General features: G+C 37.6%; 1 protein-coding gene across 3 annotated transcripts in view; it reads right to left on the reverse strand.

Annotated features, from left to right (window-relative positions):
• Window positions 1–17,287, reverse strand: part of CRYBG3 (crystallin beta-gamma domain containing 3) — a 145,868-nt gene that overhangs the window by 88,172 nt on the left and 40,409 nt on the right. For 2 of the 3 annotated variants that reach the window (XM_069100731.1, XM_069100733.1), the window contains exon 3: window positions 6,448–6,860. In XM_069100731.1, coding sequence (XP_068956832.1) covers window positions 6,448–6,860 — 413 coding nt within the window. The other variant, XM_069100732.1, reaches the window with a different exon arrangement.

A 17,287-nucleotide genomic window follows, 5' to 3' on the forward strand; every position in this document is an offset into this window, starting at 1 on the left:
GTCAGACCTGTCTGCTGACAGAGGACGTTGCTGCTCTTACAGAAGCCCTGGGACCTTACTGATAGTTCAGAAGCCCTGAAAGAGGACTTTCCTGTCTGTTTAGAGAAGTCCTGAAGGAGGGTTTTGCTGATGTTTTCAGAAGTCCCGGGACTTTACTGATGATTGCTGTTCGGTTTCTCAGACAGGGACCCTGTCTGTTGGTCTGTGTTGATTTGACAGGCAGGAAGTGAATTAATGATAGTATTGTTGTAACTCTGCTAAACTTGAAGGGTGGAGCTGAAACAGGAGCTGGGAGCTGCCCACCTGTGAATCCAGGTGACAGCTGGGTGAGTTCAGGAAAGAGCTGGGAGTGTGGAGGAGGAACCTGGAGTTTGGAAGAGGAACTGTGGAGTTTGGAAGTCAGCCCTGAGTTAAGATGAAAGGATCTTTGTTTGGGTTCTTAGTGCTGACTGACAAGATTAAGTCTATGTGACCTAGGGGTGGGAGACCTTTCTATTCCTTAAGGATGACTGCTTTTTAAGGTGACTGAGTTTAGGATGACCAATCTAAGCCAGTCTCTAATCAAGATGAAAGAAGACTTTAGATAGGTACTTAATATTGATTGATTCAGATTGTGACTTACTGAATGAATATGTGGCCACATTAGTAAGAAGTTGCTATGTTGTATTGCTGTGAATGTTGTACTTTGGTTTCTGTGAATGTTTTGTTTTAGTTTACTGTTGAAGAAATAGACAGTCCACTATACTATATGATCAGAACCTTAACGATATTCACAGCAGCAGTCTGCAGGAGAGCTATTTATGCTTGGTTTTACACCCTTTTCCCCCAAAAGGCCTGAACTATGGCATGTCTTGGGGAGATTTCAGCCATTTGCTTTCCTAATTTTTTGAACAAAAATTTTCAATAAAATAACATTAAAATGTTTTGGAAAAAATAAAAATAAAGAAAAAAAATAAAAAATAAAAATTATCAGTACCCAAGGCCTGACCAGTCAAACTGTAAAGAATCAACTGTAAAAGATAATGCGTCCTGCCAGTGGATTCATTTTACTCCTTCATATGACACTTTTGTAATTCATTAAAATAAAACAGAATTCCATTCCTTCAAAGCCTGGAACACAGTAGTACTATACAAAAGCCTCTTTTATACCTTCCCAATGTATATATTTTTAAAGTTATCCAAAGCAAAAAAAATCAAATACAAAATTCTAACAGATGAGGCCATTCAAGTAGCCCACAACAAGGAACATCTTTATAGTAACTGACCATTGGAAATTGATGTGAGACTGACACCTCAAGCTAGATTCAAATATTGGTCTCAATGCTATGGAGTCATCCCTCATACGTAGATATCCAAGGGTTTCAAATGATAGTAATACTCATATTTACATATCATTTTAAGGGAGCTTCCTAATAACAACATTCCTATGATCTCAGTAAAGAGTAAATGGTAGAATGTACAGAGAAAAGCTCTCTGGATTTAGAGTAAGAGGACAGGTTTTCAAAAATCCCAGCTCTGCCACTTTATTCTACATTAAGCTGAGGTTGACTTTTACCTAAATCCATAATCCTACAAACCTTATTACAGTAAGTTGTGCTATCTCCCGGTTACAAAGGGGAGAACTGAGGTTCAGAAAGATTAAGGGCCTTGTTCAGAGGCAAACAGTAACTAACTGTTGTATGTCAGGTTTTTCCTGATTCTGAGCTAACCTTATGAAAACATTCCTTTCACAGCTGTATTTAATTTTTCTGCTATCCCCTTTCCCTCAATATACCTCGTTAACGCTTTGACAGAGAGACCATATGGTAAAAACCTTCATGTTAGAAGTCACTATCAACTAGAAAATAATGATAAATCATATGTAAACAGCACTAAAATGTTAATGTATGTTAACTGGAATCATACATCCAAATACATTTTTAGCAACATATTTATTATATATAGAGGTAGATCTTATTAGTGGATCAGCTGGGGCTGAAGTCAGGAAGACTTCAAATCAGGTCTCTGAAACTGTTTAGCTACATAAAGCTTTGATAGGTCACAACTTCAGGTAACTTCCTAGAATTTATTCTATTAGGATAAGTTGTGATCTGCTTTCATCCTTGACACAGAGATTCCTACACTGAGTAAAGTCCAGCTCCTTTTTTTTGTTGTTTTTCTAGGAGGAGAGGCACAAAAGGGTTGTGACAAAGGTGGTATTCAACCATGTCCTTTTTAAAATCAGATACAACTTCAGAACACTTTAAATACCCTTCCCTTCTCAGAAAGGTTCTGTGATTGAGGGAGGGAGCTGGGAAATCCAGCCATTCCAAGTGGTACACACAAAAAGATCAAATCAGAAGGGAAACTTGGCAGGACTTGTGTATAAGCAGAATGAATGGCATTGTTGGTTCTGGCCACCACGTAAAATTATTATCTAATTTACTCTTAGTGGATAAAACAACCTACTCATGTGTTTGAAGGATAAGACTGATAGGAAAAAAGTTTGAAGCAATTGAGTTAATACTCCAAAATTTGTGACAAAGTGAAGGACTATAAAGAGTTGATTCTTCTAGAAAATAAGCATAAGTTATGGGCCATCAACAAAATTATAAATCAGACATTAGACAATGGGATCCAGGAAAAATATCTGATTTTAACAGAAAGACTGTAATGGAAAGGAGGAAGAATTAGAGAAAAAATCATGAAGAGTAAAATAAAAATGAAAACAAAAAAAGAAAGCTCAATATTAAGTGATTAAAGTCAAGTAAATGACATAAAAATAAGGAAAAGAAATTTCAGCCAATCACCTAACCACTAACATTTCTGAAACAATTCTTTCAGAAAAACCATATTCTGTATCAGGATGGCAAGCATGCTTTATTGGTTAAGGTTTCTCTCTCTCTCTCTTTTTTTTTTTTTTTGGCTCTTAAGTATGCAAATACCCTTGTAATCGAACTGTTTTCTTTTTTTCTTTGGACTCAAACACCAGAACACAAATACAGAATAAAGGAAAAAAACATATACAAAGAAAAGAAAAAAAAAAGCATGTCATGTACCTTTTCAGCCCTATCTTTTAGAATTGGTTCTAGGTATAGCTAAACTAGATTTGCCTCTACCCACTGATCGTGTCCTGCACTTTCCCAACTACATATCTTTGTTCATGTTGTTCTGTAGGCCTATGTTTTCTATACCTACACACTTTTAGAGCCCAATACAAAACATCTCCATCCTTCTACCAAAATCATCCTCTCCAAAGTTTAATCACCAATCCAATGTCCTTTCAATCTCCATTGTCCTCAACCTCTCTGAAGCCTCTGACACTGTTTCTCACCTTCTCACTGATCATCTCTTCTCTCTAGGCTGGGGACACTCTTTGCTCCTAGATGCTCCTCCTCAGTCTCAGTCACCTTTGCTGGGTCCTCCTCCACATCACAACTTCTCACCATAGATATCCCTCAGGGTTCTAGTTGGGATCTTCTCTCTCTCTACTCCTTCACTCGGTGATCTCACAAGTACTTTTTGTCCTAGTGACAACGAGTGCCTGGTAAGCAAGGCATTTCATCCAGGTTCTGACCTGACTGTCTCATGTCTGGAATCCTCTCCCTCCTTGTCTCTTCATACTGCCTTCCCAGGCTTCTTTTCAGTCCCAACTAAAATCCCATCATCTAAAGCAGAGTTTCTTAAACTTTTCCCACTTGCAACCCTTTCAGTGCTCCCTAAACTGTATGTGTCATGACCCCTTTCCAATCCATCTTAAAACTCCAGAACAGTCCATCTTTTAATTATTTCCTACTTATCTGTACAATGTGTTTACTCACATTTGTCTGCTTGGTGTTTCACTGGTGAGAGTGTAAACTCCTTGAGGGAAGGCACTGTTTTGCCATAGTTACCCCCACCTCTTGGCACAGTTCCTAACATAGTAGGCACTTAGTGAAGTTTGATGAAATGAAAAGCATAAAGTGAAACAACATCAATTTCTCAAACAAATCAAAAACCAATGGCTTTCAATCCATTGTTTTCATCCTTAAAAATAAAGTGAATGTTAAGTGATCATGTTTTTGCAGAAGAATGATCTTGGTGTCCAAAAAGAATCACAATAATAGCAATTAGGAAACCTATATTCTAATCCCAGGTTTGCCAAAAATGTATTGCGTGATACACCATAAATTACTCATTTCTCTGGACTTTGGCATCTGAAATTTACACTATCTCCTTGTCACAGCTACATGAAAATACTTGGAAAAATAGAAAGTCCTATCAAATGAAAAAGCCTCAAGTACAACTACCTTATTAATTTGTATTAACTTATTAACTACCACATATTTTGAAACAATGAAAAAGTTGTTCATCCAATGGCTTAAAAAATCACGATTTCAAGCCATATAGGCTAAATTTAAATTTGTGAGATGTATTAATGTATTTGTTAATTAATCAGCTAGGTAACAGGGTAACAGATACAGCCCTGGGCCTGTAATCAGGAAGACTTAAGTTTAAATCTGGCCTCAGATACTTACTAAATCGTATGATTCTGCATAAGTCACTTAATCTCTTTCTGCCTTCGTTTCCTTTATTGTAAAATAAGGAGAAAAATAATGGCATCTATCATCTTCCCAAGTTCAAATTTTGTGTTAGACATTTCCCAGCTGTGTGACCCTGAGCAAGTCATTTAACCCTGTTTGGCTACTTCCTCTTCTATAAAATGATCTGGAGAAGGAAATGGCAAACCACTTCAAATATCTCTATCAAGAAAACCTCAAAATGGGGTCATGGAGAGTTGGAAATGACTGAAACAATCAAACAACAATAATTTCCTAGTTCCTTTTAAGGATCAAATGAGTAATTATAAATGAATACTAATGAATATCTATCTTTATGCTTTACAAATACTGGCACATGATCAGTGTTTAATGAATGTTTGCTCCCTTTCCCCAAACTAAAATGGGTTTGTTTCTGGTCATCCTCCTGAGTGTTCTCTCTTGTGCTTATGCTGTACCCATGCTTGGAAGAGAACCTTCCTATTCCACCTCAGCCAATCAAGGCTCCTCCCCTTTGCTCCCAGGAAAATTCAGTTGCCACTTCTTTCATGATATCTTCCCTCTAGCCCCCATCCAGGTGGAAGAAGTCATCTTTTTCTTTTCCAATTTCTCATGACACTGCTTCCTGGCTCTCCTTTGACTTATTACACTCTACCTTCTATTACATTTGTGTACATGTTTTATCTTCCTCCTCCCACCCCCTTAAATTCTTTGAGGGCAGGGAATATGTAATTTTATATCATTTTATCTCAGCACATTGTTTTGCATGGAGTATGCACTTAATAAATACTGAATTGAATAAAATGTTAAATCAATAGTCATAACTGTTTTACAGTCACAAAGTAAACTCTTTTAAGCTTACATGAGTGATTAATAATATCTTAGTAGTTAGCCATTGTAGACATTTTTTCACTGGGTAAGAATCCAGTCAGAGATTTCCAAAGTGGGCACCACCGGGGTCTCAACTGATCCATGAGGGCAGTAATAACCTTGGGTGCAACTGAAGGGTGTGGAATAAAAACAAGGGGGTGGGGGAAGCATAAGAACAGAACAGAACAGAAGAACATTCTGAAAAACAATTCATACGTGTTTCATCTGTATGAAAGTTATTAACTGATCAGTGGTCAAGTCTACCAACAGGTCTTAACAAGCAAGTGTTGGCCAGAGGGCATGGCATGCATTGCTGGCAAGTCTAGCATGTTTGGACAGGAATATGTGTGTGTAATGACTTCTTTGCAATATGATACTATATGGTTGCATTGCATCATCAAAATTTCAATATAGAAAAAAGCCACAAATTTAAATTAAAAAAGAGATTTTAGCCTGTTCCAAAAGAACAAAAGGTTGGATCCATTAACAATAAATGAAATCTCTTGCAATTCACTGATTATTTTTTTCAACTGAGATGTAATTATGAAATAATCAAAATTTTACAACTATTTTGTTTTTGAAAAACATCTACCCAGGATACAACCCCTATTCTTCTACAAGAGGATAGACAAAATAGCAAATATTTCCAAAATTAGGAAATCTAAAATTTAGCTCTTCTTATTGCGATGATAGCACCAAATATGTATTAAGATTGTCCTAAGGAATATCCATGAAAGGTTCTGTCAAGCTTACCTGGACAGGACACAGAACAACGGCATGTTAAAGCTTGGAGATGTCTTGACATCAAGTCCATCCTGCCTCATTTCCCAGATAATGAAGCTGCAATGCTAAAACCCGAAAGGCCCTGTCTCTGTTAAAATAACTGAATCAGGGATAAGGTAAGAAGTAGAATTTAGGGCTGTTACCTTCTCATCAGCTTTTTGTCCATCTTCCCTTTCTGTATATTACACACATTCACCAAACAATGTAATATTCTTATCTAGTGGCCCCTTCATATCTGAGCAAACTAATTCTTGGTTAAATAATATTTGGAACTTACTTTAGGAATTCATTGCTTTCTTGTTCACTATCTTGTGAAACAGCATCTGACAGATCAACTGAAGTTGTCACATTGGCTTCTTTAGTTGTTGGCTTTGGTTTTTCCAGAGAAGAATGGCTGCATGTGGCACTTTCCTTTTTAATCTGTTCTTCATGAAGGACATGGAGATTGTCCGAAGTCCTTTGAGTTTTGTCCTGTTCACTTTTGAGGGTTGGTTGCTGGGTGGATTTTGCTGAGATATTAAATAAATTCCCAAGGAACTGGAGAAAGCCTTCTTTTGATTGTTTGTCACTGTCTACGTTCTTAGCATCTGAAGATAAATTGGCAAAGTTGTCTGACTTTTTGGAATCTTCTTCTGGGGAAAGATTAGCTGATTTCTCAGAATGGCTCCTACTGTCCTCACTTTGGGAAATCTTTAAAAAACAAAATTAAAAAGAGATCATAAATAAAAATCAATTTTAAAACGCACATACATGAAAGTGTATAAATATGTACATATGTTTCTATTTTTATGGAAAGATTATTATACCTTAAAGTATAGGAATGTTGAAAGTAACCACAATTAGCAAGTGTCATGAATTAGGCTCGGAGTAAATATAACAAGAAAGAATAAAGAAAATTGATTTAAGATTCACAATTTGGAAAAAGTGTTAGCATACGTACAATAAGTCCCAAAGAAATATAAAAAAAATATTCAAAAATCAGTTATAAGAATAACAATAGCAACTTAATTACATTCCCAATAAATGAAGTTATCTTAATAATGTGTCACTATTTACATTTCCACTGCACCCTTTCATCCCCAAACACCAACTGTCAATATAATTCTCTAGAAAAAGTTGTATTCCATGATTGGAAAACTTAAAAAAAATATCACCAGAATCTGGGAAAGCAAGGAATAGTTTACCTGTCAGATCTGTGGAGAGGGAAAGACTTTATGACCAAACAAGAATTAGAGAGCATTATAAAATACAAAATGGATAATTTTGATTACATTAAATTGAAAAGCTTCTGTACAAACAAAGTCAATGTAACCAAGATTAGGAGGGAAGTGGAAAATTGGGAAAGAATTTTTACAACCTATGTCTCTGATAAAGGCCTCATTTCTTTTTTTTTAAGTAATTGGGGTTAAGTAACGTCCTCAAGGTTATACGGCCAGTTATTTCTAGGTGTGGTGCTAAGAATCTGAGACCGGATTCGATCCCAGGTCATCCCGACTCTGGGCCCGGTTCTCTTACTCATTGTGCCACCTGACCACCCTTAAAAGCCTCATTTCTAAAATATAAAGAGAATGGAGTCAAATCTATAAGAATACAAGTCATTCCCCAATTGATAAATGGTCAAAGGATATGAACAGGCAGTTTTCAGAGAAAAAAATTAAATATATCTATAAGAACATGAAGAAATGCTCTAAATCACTATTGATTAGAGAAATGCAAATCAAAACAACTCTGATCTCACCAGTCTGATTGGCTAAGATAACAAAACAGGAAAATGACAAATGCTGGAGAGGATGTGGACAAATTGGAACACTAATGCTTTGCTGGTGGAGTTGTGAACTGATCCAATCATTCTGGAGAGCAATCTGGAATTATGCCCAAAGGGCTATAAATAATTTCATACCCTTTGACCCAGCAATACCAAAAAAAAAAATACAATACAAAAAAAAAAAGAGATCATAGAAGTGGAAGACCCATATGTACAAAAATATTTATAGCAGCTCTTTTTGTGGTGGCAAAGAACTGGAAATTAAGGGATTCCCCATCAATTGGGGAATGGCTGAACAAGTTGTGGCATATGCATGTAATGGAATACTATAGTGCTATAAGAAACGAGGAGCAGATGGACTTCGTATTTACCTGGAGAGGCTTATACGAACTGATGCTGAGTGAGAAGAGTAGAGCCAGGAGAAATTTATTCAATTACAGACACAACATATGTGTGATGACCAACTTTGATAGACTGGACTCTTCTCAGCAATTCAGGGTTATAAGTCAACCCCAAAAGTCTTATGATGGAGAGAGATGTCTACATCCAGAGAAAGAACTGAGTTTGAATCCAGATTGAAGCAAACTACCTGCTTTTTTTCTTTTTCTTGTTTGGTTTTGTTTCCTCTTTACCATTGTTCATTCCATCTGCTACAATCCTTCTTTATAACCTGACTAATGTCTAATGTGAATGTATCTGCAGATCCTGTACTTGATGGTACGCCACCATGCGGAGGGGGGGGGGGTAGAGGGGTGGAGGGAGAGAAAATTTGAAACTCAAAGGAATTGTGGAACTGAATATCATAAACTAAAAGTAAACAAATTAATAAAGACCAAAAAAATTTTTTTAAATCACCAGTAAAGCATTATTATTAAAAAAATTTATCTTGTGTTTCTGGAAGCTAAACAGTTTCCCAGAAGCAGTTCAATTGGCTCTCCCACCTCTGTTCAGTGCTGGGCTTATGCTACAGTAAAACAAATTACCATTCAAATGAATTGCTTCATAGTAAAGAAAGCTAAGTCAGTCGCGTCAAAGGCTTACATTATACTTTAAATAGAGAGGTTAAGTAAAAACAAGCAGAAAAAAGTTCCCAAAATATTATATGAGTTAAAATATCTCAAAGTTCTTCTAGCCCATACAAATCAAATTTCCTAAGCAAATATTCTTCAAAAAGAATTGCTGGTCAGGGTGGAGCCAAGAGAGCAGAGTATAGATAGGATCTAGCCTGAACTCTCCTCCAAATCCTTCCAGATACCTGTAAAAAAATGACTCTAAACAAGTTCTAGAACAGCAGAACTCACAAAAAGACAAAGTGAAACAAATTTCCAGTCAATGACAACCTGGAGGGTCAACAGGAAAGGTCTGCTGCACCAGTCTGAGAGAACAGTACAGTTCAGAGCAGGCTATGCAGCACGGACTGAACGCCAGTAAACTAGGAGCAGGCCTCAGGGGACTGAATCACTTGCAGCTGTGGCAGTTTCCAGACATCTCAGCCCACAAACACCAAAGGCAATTTATAAGGAAGAATGGGGAAATAAAAGCATAAACAGGGGAAGGAATAGGATGGAGGAAAGACACAGACAGTAACCATAACTGTGAATATGAATGGGATGAACTCTCCCATAAAATGGAGGCAAATAGCAGAATGGATTAAAAACCATAATCGTACAATATGCTGTTTATAAGAAACACATCTGAAACGGGTGGATACACATGGGTTAAGGTAAAAGGCTGGAGTAGAATATATTATGCCTCAGCTAAAGTAAAAAAAGGAGGGGTAGCATCCTTATCTCTGATAAAACAAAAGCAAAAATAGATCTAATTAAAAGAGATAAGGAAGGAAATTATATCTTGATAAAAGGCACCATTGAAAATGAAGCAATATCATTACTAAACATATATGCACCAAGAGATATAGCAGCCAAATTCCTACAAGTTAAGGGAGTTAGAGGAAGAAACAGGTAGCAAAACTATACAAATGGGGGACCTTAATCTCCCCCTCTCTAAACTTGATAAATCTAACCTCAAAATAAACAACAAAGAAGTTAAGGAGGTAAATAGAATTTTAGAGAGGGTCAAATTTCCAAGAATACAAGTCATTCCCCAACTCATAAATGGTCAAAGAATATGAACAGTTTTCAGAGGAAGAAATTAAATATAAGAATATGAAAAAAGTGCTTTAAATCACTATTGATTGAGAAATGCAAGTCAAAACAACTCTGAGGTACCACATCTTACCAGTCAGACTAGCTAAGAGGACAAAACAGAAAAATAATAAATGCTGGAGAGGATGTGGAAAAATTGGAACACTGATGCATTGTTAGTGGAGTTGTGAATGGATCCAACCATTGTGGACAGCAATCTGGAACTATGCCCAAACAGCTATAAAAAAGTACATACCCTTTGACCTAGCAATACCACTTCTATGGCTGTATCCCAAAGAAATCAGAGAAGTGGGAAAAGTATCTGTATGTACAAAAATATTGATAGCAGCTCTATTTGTGGCGGCAAAGAATCAGAAATCAAGGGGATGCCCATCAACTGGGGAACGGCTAAACAAGTTGTGGTATATGAATGTAATGGAATACTACTGTGATATAACAAAGCAGGAGCAGACAGACTTACTAATAACCTGGAGAGACTTATATAAACTGATGCTGAGTGAGGAGAGCAGAACCATAACTTTGTCCACAATTACAGACGTGTTGTATGTGTGATGACTAACTTTGATAGATGGGGCTCTTCTCAGTAAGACAAGGTTAGAAGACAACTACAGAACACTCATGATGGAAAGGGATATCTATATACAGAGAAAGAACTACAGAGTCTGAATGCAGATTGAAGCAAACTAGTTGTTCTCTCCTCTTTGTTTTGTTTTGTTCCTTCTTTCTCATTGTTCACCCTATTGGTTATAATCCTTTACAACATGACTAATGTTCAATGTGAAGGTATTTGTAGAAACTATATTTGATTACATGCCACCACGGTGGGGGGAAGGAAACTCAAGGGATTGTGGAACTGAATGTTGTAAACTAAAAGTTAATAAATAAATTTAAATTAAAAAAAACAAAAAGGACAGGGTTAAAGGAAAAGATAGAGTAAGTGGGGCACAGGATAGGATAGAGGGAAACAGTTTTTTACAACATGACTATTATGAAAGTGTTTTGAATAACTACACATGTATAACCTATGTTGAATTGCTTACCTTTTCAATGAGTTGGGTAGGGAAGAAGGGAGAGAATTTGTAACATTTTAAAAAGAAATGTAAAAAATTGTTTTTACATGCAGCTGGGAAATAAGATACACAGGAAATGGGGTACAGAAATCTATTTTGCCCTACAAGAAAATAAGGGGGAAGGAGATAAGAACAGGGGCATGACAGAAGGGAGAGCAGACTGGAGGAAGGGGTAATCGGGATGTATGACAACTTGGGGTGGAGGGGAAGGGAAAAAGATGGGGAGAAAGTTCAGAATTCAAAATCTTGTGGAAATGAATGTTGAAAGCTAAAAACAAACAAACAAACAAATAAATAAATAAGAGAAAGAGAAATTAAAATGGACTTATTAAAGTTGAAAGAAGATATTTGTAACTCATGAGATCTTTCTCATTATTGGGGTAGTTATAGAGAATAGATAGATGGATAGATAGATAAGATAGATAGATAGATAGATAGGTAGATAGATAGATAGATAGATAGATAGATAGATAGATAGATAGATAGATAGATAGATAGATAGATAGATAGATAGATGGATAGATGGATGGATGGATAGATGGATAGATATAGACAGAAGGTATAGGTTGAATTCAATATGAAGGGATGATATCTAAGAAATTAAGGGGTGAAGGAGGAATGTACTGGGAGTAAGAAAAGGGAGAGGTAGAATGGGGTAAATTATGTCACATAAAAAAGGCAAGAAAGTAGAGGGGAAAAGGGGGAAGGTGAGAGGGAAAAAGTGAACCTTACTCTCATCAGATTTGGCTTAAGGAGGGAATAACATATATACTCAATTGGGTAAGGAAATCTATTCCCCCCCCCCCACAGGAAAGGGGAAGGAGATGGGTGGTATAGAAGGGAGGGCAGATTGGGGAAAGAGGTAGCAAGAAGCAAAACACTTTTGAGGAGGGACAGGGTAAAAGGAGAGAATAGAATACACAGGACTAGGGGGAATAGCATGGAAGGAAATAGCAATAGCAACTGTGAGAAAAAAAATTTTTGAAGCAAGTTTCTCTGATAAAAGTCTCATTTCTCTAACATACAGAGAACTGTTTCAAATTTATAAAAATAAGATAAATGATCAAAAGATATAATTAGTTTTTAAATGATGTAATTAAAGCTATATATAGCCATATGAAAAAATATTCTCACTACTGATTGGAGAAATGAAAATTAAAATGATTCTGAGGTACTACGTCATACCTATGAGACCGGCTAATAGGACAAAAAAGGCAAATGACATGTTGGAGGGGATATGGGAAAAACTGAGACATTAATGTACATTCTGTAGAGCAGTTTGGAACTATGCTCAAAGGTCTATATAACCATTTGACCTAGCAAAACCTCTACTATGGCTGTATTCCAAAAAGGATAAAAAAACAAAAAGGTAAAGGACCTATATGTACAAAAATATTTATAGAAGCTCTTTTCTGGGGGTGAAGACTTAGAAATTGAGGGGATGCCCATTACCTGGGGACTGACTGAACAAGTTGTGGTATGTAAATATGATGAAATACTATTGTACTATAATAAATGATGAGGGGGATGCTATCAGAAAAACCTGGAAAGACTTGCATGGAGTGATGCAAAGTGAAATTTACTGGGTACAAAGTAACAGCGATATTGTAAAATGATCAGTTTTGAATGACTTAGCTATTCTTAGCAATACAACGATTCATGACAGCTCTGAAGGTTAGGATGAAGATGCTATCCATCCCCAGAGAGAAATGATGGTGTCTGAATACAGACTGAAGCATACTTTTTTTTACTCTCTTTTTCTTGAGATTTTTCTGGTCTGTGTTTTCTTTCAAAACATCACTACTCTGGATAGGTTTTGCATGACTACACATATATAACCAATATGGAATTGCTTGCCTTCTCAATGGAGGGTGGGGTGGGAAGGGAGGGAAGGAGAGAATTTGGAACTTAAAGTTTAAAAAGCATGTTAAAAATTGTTCTTACCTGTAACTGGGAAAAATACTAAATAAAAATTTTTAAAAGATTAAAAAAAAGATTTGCTGGTTTTGGTCTAAATTTAAAAAATTTCACAGGATGAACTAAAACCCAGTGTTGATAAATTAATAGGCATTTATTAAATAACTAATATGTATCAAGAACTGCAATAAGCACTATTGATACAAGGGGCAAAAGACAATCTCTGCCCTCAAGGAGCTCATAATCTAATCAGGGAGACAACAAACAAACATACATACCTATTATATATGTGAACTACATACAAAATAAATAGGAAATAATTAACAGACAGATGTACTAGAATTAAGAGGGTTTAGAAAAGGCTTCCTGTACAAGATGAGGACTTAGCTGGGATTTAAAGGAAGACAGAAAAATGCCTGGAGATGAGAGATGGAAAGTCTAGTTCACAAACAGTCAGGAGACCAGTGTCACTGGATCAAAGAGTGACAGTTCAGGAAGTAAGGTCCAAGAAGACTGGAAAAGTATTAAAGAGCTAGGGTTCTGAAGGGCTTTGAATGCCAAAGAGAGATTTTGTGTTTGATTCTGGAGATGACAGAGACCACAGAGTTTATGAAGTAGGGGGGATTACATGATCAGTCCTGCGTTTTAGTAAAGTCACTTTAGTGGCTGAATGAAGGCTAGAATGAAGTAGAGAGACACTTGAGGCAGGCAGACACACCAACTCGATGCTGAAATAGTCCAGTCATGAGCGAATATGGTGGCAGTGTCACAGGAGAGAAGGGACAATATTCAAGAGATGTTGCAAAGATGAGATCGACAGGTCTTGGCAACAGATTGGATACGGGGAGTGAGAGTGAAGAGCCTGGGATGAGCCTTGGGCTGCAAATCTGAGGGACTACGAGCATGAAACTGGAGTAGGGGGAGTGTTTGAGGGGGAAGAAAAATGAGTTCAGTTTTGAACATGTTGAGTTTAAAATGTCTACTGGATATCCAGTTTGAGATGTCTGAGAGGCAGCTGGAGATGCAAGGTGGGAGGTCTGCAGAGAGGCTCAGGCAGGACAGGAAGATGCGTGGGAGCTGAGATCACCAAGAGACGTAGCAGAGAGGAAGAAGAGAAGAAGGCCCAGACTAGCACTCTGAGCAACATGCACGGTAAGTGGGTGTGATCTGCAGAAGGACCCAGCCAAGAAGGAGCAGTTAGATGGAGAGGTGGGAGGAGAGGCTGAGCTATAGTATCAAAGGCTACAGAGAGGTCAAGGAGAAAGAAGATTAAAAGGCCACAGGATGTGGCAATTAAGAGCTCCCTGGTAACTTTGGAGAGAGCAGTTCTGGTGGAATGATGAACACTTACAAAAAGAATAAAAGGAGAGAAAGTATTGTAAGTGCCCCTCTCAAGAAGCATGTGCCATACAGGGAAGGAGGTGACTTTGCACAGCACTCCCTCAAACAAATTCAATCCACTTGCATGTCATGGCATTACCTCCTTGATGTCATGATCATCTTTGGGAAGAAAGGACAGAAACTACAACAATAGCTATAAAGGGCGGAAGAAATACAGAATGATCGCTAATAGCGATGGAGCGATCAAGCCAGGGTTTCTAGAGAGTAAGCAGTAAGCCAGCAGACAGGGAATGATTGAAAATGAGTGAGAGTACAGATGACAGCAGAGACGATCTGTTGGAGGAGATGCAATGCAATGAAGTTTCCTGAGCAAGCAGAGATGAAAATCAGGACACCTCATCAAGTGAGAAAGGGGTGAAGGAGGAGAGAGTGGCTGAAGGCACATGAGAAATGGGACACGAAGAAAAGACAAAGTTCATGGCAAAAGGCTTAATTGCTTTCTGTAATACAGGAGGCAAGTTTCTCAACTGAGAGAGTAGAAGAAACAAGAGCCATGGAAGTTTGAGAAGGGATGAAAAGATTTAGAAGAGCCACTGCGGAGAGTGGGGGCGTGAGCTGGTGAAACTGGAATAGTGGGATCGACCAAAAACAATGAGAATCCAGCTGAGGTTGTATAGCATAAATCTGTAATGGACTCAATCAGAATGACTGTGATTTTCTCCACCTTTGTTCAGTATCATGTGCAGGAGTGAAGACAAGGCATGATGGGAATGATCCAAGGCTGAGGCTTAGCAACCCTGGACTAGAAATTAGAGAATTAGTCAGTTAAAGTTGCCTATAATTCCCTTAGAATGCTTTTACATGCTCACAAAATAATCTCATTAAATGGTAGAAAACAATCTGAAAAAGTTAGGATAAAAAAGACATAAAAACGATATGTACTTTCTGGCAAGATCAATGAACTCTTAAGATGTAATCAATGTGTTGCAATTCATGTTCAAATATTAATAAAAAAGCATATGTATATATAATATATGTTGATCTCTATAGCATTATTACATACTCTAGTATGTAAAACCCTTTGTAAATTTTAAAGGACTATGTAAATATCATTTGTTATTATGAAGTCTTCCTTCAGCATTGCAGTTCACATTGGTCTCTACCTTCTCTTAATTCCTACCCTTATAGTCCATTTCACATAACAGTGGATTGAGGCTAGACTAACACATACAGGACTCAGTTCTATCTGGCTTGAGAAAATCTAAATTCTTAAATTTTCAGAGTGAGCCTTCATACCTCAGAAATTGGTCATTGCTAAAATCATGGTTCGATTTTTTAGCACTTCAAGGTTTGCCAGACATTCATGATGTCATCTGAGCTTCACAACACCCCTGAACTAGACTTCTGATTTCACTGGTAAGTGAAGAAGCTTCAACTGAGAACTTCCATTGATGCAAGCCAACATTTCCTTCCCAAACAATAGTCTTAGACTGCCTGGGGCATTAAGAAGTCATACAACTAGAACAGGGTCACACAGCCAGTGCACTTCTAAAAAGAGGCTGGAAGCTAAGTATTCCTGTCCCTGAGGTCATCAGCTCTCTATCCACTACACCATGCTTTTTCTCCTAGGATATAAAAGAGCATTTGATTTCTTTTTCTTACACTAAGAAGCAATGTGTATAGTAGACAGATTTGTAATATGATAGAAACCTAATAACAATAATTTTTGAGAGATATAGAGAGGAAGGCCTGGACACCGACATTGCGGCCTGCAGAGGAGGTCCCGATGCCATGGCAGAGAGATGGAAGTCTGGATGCCACAGCACGCAGACAGAGGCCTGGATGTAGCGTTGCACAGATGGAGGCCCAGACGAGGCCTGATCAATGTGGGGGCAAGTTGACCCACCACCCACAAGGGCCATAGCCAGGCCTATCACCAAAGGGCTGGTACTGGACAGAGCAGGGTAAGAATCAAATTGCAGGGTCCCCAGGAGGGGCAGCAACTACTCCTAAGCCTGCAAATCTACAGTGCAGAAATTTAAAAAGCCCTATCTGGACCTCCAGGGACCAGGATGATAGAGTGAACCCCGGCTACTTCAATCCACACCACCCCCCCCTTCAACCCTGAAAACATAGTAATTATTGACCTAGGGAAAACCTAGGGCGTGGGGAGGGCCCTGCCTCAAAATGGGTAGAAAGAGACTGCAAAGACAAAGCCTCTGGAGTTCTACTACCCCGAGAGGGAGGAACCAAATTCAGAGGGAAACAGTGTGGACTCCACACCCACAGCTGAAGCCTCAACAAGGAACTGATCTCAAGCATAGAAAGCATTCCTAGATGAGCTCAAAATGAACTTTGGAAACCAAATTAGAGAGATAGAAGATAAAATGAATAATTCTTTTAAAATCAAAATTGCAAAATTAGATAAACATTACAGTGAAGAAAACAGATCCTTAAAAAGAAAAATGTGTGATATGGAAAAAGAGCTTCAAAAACTAACTGAGGAAAATAATTCACTAAAAACTAGAATCAACCAAATTGAAGCAAATAACTTTTATGAGGAACCAAGAATTAGTTAAACAAAACATCAAGAATGAAAAATTAGAAAAAGAGCTAAAATATCTCAATGGAAAAACAACTGACCTGGAAAACAGATCCAGGAGATATAATCTGAGAATCATAGGCCTACCAGAAAATCATGATGAAAAAATGAGCCTGGACAACATTTTCCAAGACCTCATTAAGGAAAACTGCCCTGAGATACTAGAACCTGAGGGTAAAATAGAAATCGAGAGAATTCACCAGACTTCCTTCGAAGAGGACTATCCTCCAGAACGTTAGGAAGGTATTTTGGATGGG

Source organism: Petaurus breviceps, unplaced genomic scaffold (assembly GCF_028583685.1).
Source record: "Petaurus breviceps papuanus isolate PSGF00001 unplaced genomic scaffold, PetGlider_PUasm1.0 419, whole genome shotgun sequence".
NCBI classification, from domain to species: Eukaryota; Metazoa; Chordata; class Mammalia; order Diprotodontia; family Petauridae; genus Petaurus; species Petaurus breviceps.